The sequence below is a fragment of the Microtus ochrogaster genome, chromosome 1 (genome assembly GCF_000317375.1).
Source record: "Microtus ochrogaster isolate Prairie Vole_2 chromosome 1, MicOch1.0, whole genome shotgun sequence".
Lineage (NCBI taxonomy): Eukaryota > Metazoa > Chordata > Mammalia > Rodentia > Cricetidae > Microtus > Microtus ochrogaster.
Genome location: NC_022009.1, coordinates 78,929,476 through 78,934,274, shown reverse-complemented (window position 1 = coordinate 78,934,274; position 4,799 = coordinate 78,929,476). Strand labels below are relative to the sequence as shown.

At 39.5% G+C, this 4,799-nt stretch overlaps 1 protein-coding gene across 1 annotated transcript in view; it reads left to right on the top strand.

Moving 5' to 3' along the window:
• Positions 1 to 4,799, top strand: part of Ankmy2 (ankyrin repeat and MYND domain containing 2) — a 47,783-nt gene that overhangs the window by 41,166 nt on the left and 1,818 nt on the right. Inside the window, exons 8-9 of the mRNA XM_005343849.2 lie at positions 1,555 to 1,683; positions 3,897 to 4,026. Of these exons, the coding sequence (XP_005343906.1) occupies positions 1,555 to 1,683; positions 3,897 to 4,026 (259 nt within the window). The remainder of the gene's footprint in view (positions 1 to 1,554; positions 1,684 to 3,896; positions 4,027 to 4,799) is intronic.

The following is a 4,799-nucleotide window of genomic DNA, read 5'->3' as shown; positions in this document are numbered from 1 at the left end:
AGCAGTAGGTCACATGCACAGCCGTGCTCTAGCAGTAGATCACATGCATGCCTGTACTCTTAACAAAATATCCTGCATTTGACCCTCAGTTTCAGCTGGAAGAGTGTGAGTGCTGAGTGGCTCCCACAGGCTCTTATCTTAATAATGAGCCTGTCTCAGGCAATTTTGTAAAGAGATACTTGAACATTAATGTCATGGTGGTAATGTCCATCAAATGTACGATTCTCTATTCATTGGTAGATGAGAGCTACCTTCTGATATAAAGCTCCTTCTGCATATCTTATGTGCGTGTGCTGCCACACTGGGGGAACTTTACTTATGAAGCAAAATTACACAGATTTTTAAAGATTTGGTATAGCATTAAGCTCAGTATTTGACATTTTTGGTATATCTTGGTACTACCTGGGGAATTTTAACAATGCAGGCTCCTGGACTACACTCTAGAGAGTGTGCAGTAAGTGGTTGGACTTCCATTTTTAACAAGGGTGGTGCATGTCAATATTTGAGGACAATGGCTGTGCACCTTCATTCTTGATGAAGTATAAAATTAGCTTAGGCTCATTTTGCCTAAAATTTCCTTACCACTTCATTTATTTCAAAAGAGAATCCTCAGCCCTTCTGCATGGCAAGATGTTTTGATTCAGGACTTGACAGTGTGAAAAGCAGCCTTTAAAAATGCTTCTTGAATTTTCTGAATATTTTTAGGCTGACTTCAGTGTTCAGGGAAGTATGAGACATTGTTCTCATACCTTGACACTTGGTAAAGAGCCATTATGACAGTTGGTAAGATAATAGAAAAACACATTCTCATGAGGAAGTGGTAAAGACTCAGTGAAATTACCGAAAGTAGCAAAGTTTTGCTTGAGAATAAATGTGCAACATTTAAGAATCCAGGACAGTGAACAGGTAGCAGGTAAGATCAGTTAGAGTATCCTGTTATTTTTGCTTATCTTCAAAATGTTCCAGTACCTTTGTTTCAGGTAGATAAATATTTACCCTTTTCATTTTCTCCATACGTTTTTTTAAAAAATTTTACAACCTTTTTTTTTTTTAGCAGTCACATAACATGAGATTTCACATTTTAAAAACTTCTTGATGCAGTTTTTTGGGTGTTTATTAAAGAGGGTAGAATATTTGAAAGTATATTAAAATGATTTAGGCGTTGAGATAGACGGTAATGAGGGCTCTGTGTTTGTTCCATAGGTAGGGTGTCAATATTTACTTGATGTCAATTCTCAGAAAACGAAAATCTGCAAGTTCATTGTCCTGTTCCTGAAGTTAGCATGAGTTATTGAATAATACTAATTGGCAATGATTGTATTCTATAATAGAGACACTTTTTCCCTCTCACTTATGGAGATTAGGCCTTGCATGTTATATAATTTGTATAGAAGAAGGTACATCCAAAAGACTGATTCTTCATCACAGAGTCTGTGTCATGAGCATTAGTGGTTTCTTCCCCCTGCTGTTTCTAGTCGATACCATGTGTCAGTGTTCTCTCTGTGGTCTTCCATAGGAATTTCAGTGGGTATTCTCTCTTCTTCACACTCCTAGGGTTCTGACCCCACTGCGTTCTCTGTGCTTACCCAAGCCATCACAGGACAAGTGGGTTTTGTGGATGTTGAATTCTGCACCACTTGTGGAGAAAAAGGAGCCAGTAAAAGATGCTCAGTTTGCAAAACGGTAAGAGCGAAATTCTTCTAAACCCATTGATGTGTAGGGAAGATTGCTCCAAGCTGACAACTGAATTCTAGCATCACATAAGTGTAGTAGTTGAAATCAGTCTTATAATAGATTCTAGTAAGTAAACATATTAAACAGCAGCTCAGCAAGAGAACTTCCTGTGCGCCCCACTTTCTACTACCACATAGAAAAAAGGAGATGAAAGGAAGGATAAAGGAAAGAAATTAGATCAGAGAGCACCAGTGCATGGGTTGGTGTGGCTAGGAAAAGCCAGACTGGGACAGTTCACAAGTGACACAAGCCAGACTGGGACAGTTCACAAGTGACATTTCATGTTGACTTCTCAGTCTTCATTCATCCTTTTAAACTAGTCCTTTTAAACTAGCACTTTTTAACTGCCAACAAATGGCAATTCTTAAGAACTCTACTTTCCCATTGAGTTATCTCTATAAAGTATGTGTCTGATTAGGTTCTTCTCTCATCCTGACCCAGTACACATGAACATGCCTGGTATGCTCACTAAATCCCGCAGAGGACATTAATCTGTTGATTTCAAGATTGAAACTTTTCAACCGATTTTGAGACATCAGCATCTACCAGATGCTTCTCCAGATTTACCTGCTTACATTACTTCCTAAAGCCTCTTTCCTCCTGGGTGAAATAGGACTCAGAGCCAGTGCACATAGAAAAGCCCTCCGAAAGCAAAGTTTAAGTTCATAGTCACACTTCTCATGGCAGGCTGCCTTCAGCTGGGGCAGTTTGGAACCTGAACATGTTCTCAGGCCTGTGCTGGAAGGTGAAGTAGACAACAAGAAATGCAAAGGGATTCTTTGGAGCTTTTCAGTTTTGTAAATGGAGGCAGCTCATTCATTTTCCAGTCACCCGGACCCAAATACTCACACAGAAACTATATTAATTACAACATTGTTTGGCCATTGGCTTAGGCATATTGCTATCTAGCTCTTACATCTTAAATGAACCCATTTCTATTAATGTATATATCACCACGAGGCTGTGGCATATGGGTTAGGTTCTGGCATCTGTCTCCTTTGGCAGCTACGTGATGTCTCCTTGACTCTGCCTATTCTCTCTATAAATATCTATTTAGATTTCCCTCCTGGCTTTACTCTGTTAAGCCATTGGCCAAAACAGTTTTATTCATCAACCAATAAAAGCAGCACATATACAAAATGATATCCCACAAATATTGCAACTATAATTCTTGATTGATGCCTGTTTTGTAGTATGTAATTTTACTATGTTAAAGTTAAAACCTTCCTTTCTAATTAGAAAGAAAAGCTCCATAACAGGATGTCCCCGTAAAGCCAGAGCCATTTGTGCCACCAGCACAAATCAGGAAGCCAGCTCTTAAAGAAGCTGTGCAGTTTTTGATGCTAATGCTGTCAGGAAGCCTTCTCTTAAAGGAATTATGCCTTTACTTGCCTCTAGCAAATAGAGTCTACCTGAGAAAATGCTGCTTCCAAGAAGGTGTGCTTAACTGTGTTCTTTGGTGTCTAGAGTTCCTTCCCAAGCTCTCTCAGGTTTTATGTGGTTGTAGTTGACCCATATTGGCTCCATTATGTAAATGGAGGCTGCTCATTTGTTTCCTGGCTGCCCAGACCCGAATAATCACATGGAAATTTTATTAATTACAACATTGTTTGATCAATGGCCTAGGTGTATTTTTGGCTAGATCTTACATCTTAAATTAACTAATTTCTATTAATCTGTGTATCACCATTAGATATATAAACTACCACTAAGTTTCTAGCATTTCTCCTTTGGCAGCTACATAGTGTCCCCTGGACTCTGCCTACTCTGTCTCTATCTCTGTTCAGATTTCCCTCCTGGCTTTACTCTGCTAAGACATTGGTCAAAACAGCTTTATTCATCAAGCAATAAAAGCAACACATATACAGAAGGACCTCCCACACCACAGTTTTGTTTTCTCTTGAGTCCATGCTCAAATTCCTAACTCTCCTGTGTCTACCTCCCAAATGCTGGAGTCCAAGGTTCTTAATATGCCAGTTACCAAATCTTCTGTAGCCTCTTAGACCAATACACAGTTGAATTATGTACAACCAGACATCATATCATAGTTTTTTTATGTATGGGAAACAGGATTTTTATAGAATATTTCTTGGATTGATGTTTGTTGAGGAACCATGCGATTCCAAGTCTTAAAATGAAAACCAACTTGTAATGGATTTCAGGTAATATATTGTGACCAGACCTGCCAGAAAACACACTGGTTCGCACATAAGAAGATGTGTAAGAGTCTGAAAGACGTTTATGAGAAGCAACAGTCTGAAGCTGCCAAGTATAAGAGGCAGGAGGAAAAGAGTACGTACCAATCCAGACCTTGTGCTGTCCCTTCGTGAGGGACAGGAAGGCTCGGCGTCACTGACTCTGCATGCAGAGGAACTGTCCCTCCTTTGGGAGTGGCTAGCTTTGGGACACTGCCTGGAACACAGTCACCTGAGACAACATGACATTCCAATGATGTGGTTACACCACATTTGACTGCCCTGGAGTGGTCTTCATTGGTCACTCGTGGAGGGCAACCAGACACACAACATTCTAATGATGTGGTTACACATTTGACTGCCCTGGAGTGGTGGGAATCTTCATGGGTCACTCGTGGAGGGTTTTTTGGGTTATTGAATAGGCCTTGAATGTCCCCCAATGGCTACCATAATACTTTAAAGTTAGAAGCCTTTACACTTTTAATTACAGTTCATTATGAATGAAATTATAGTTTATTTGTAAATTATAACCAAATCTTAGATCTGGTGTGCACACTCCACTCTGCAAGCATGAGAGCAATGTATTATTCATTTTCCCTTCTTTTCATAGAGATGAGGGACTGCTTTTTCTCTGTAGCTCTGGCTTGCTTCTACAGTGATTCTCATATTCCAGGGACTTTCCCCATCTTGGGAATATATCCTGCTTTTTTGGAAGTGTGTATAGCTGGAAAGCATTGGCTCTGTACAATCATCTCATTGTCCTTAGCCACTTTCATCTCAACTCATAAAACGTGGCTCTTCTTTCATTTGGTGTAATTGAATGGTTTGCACACACAAAGTTTTTTTGTTTGTTTGGTTTTTGTTCTTTTT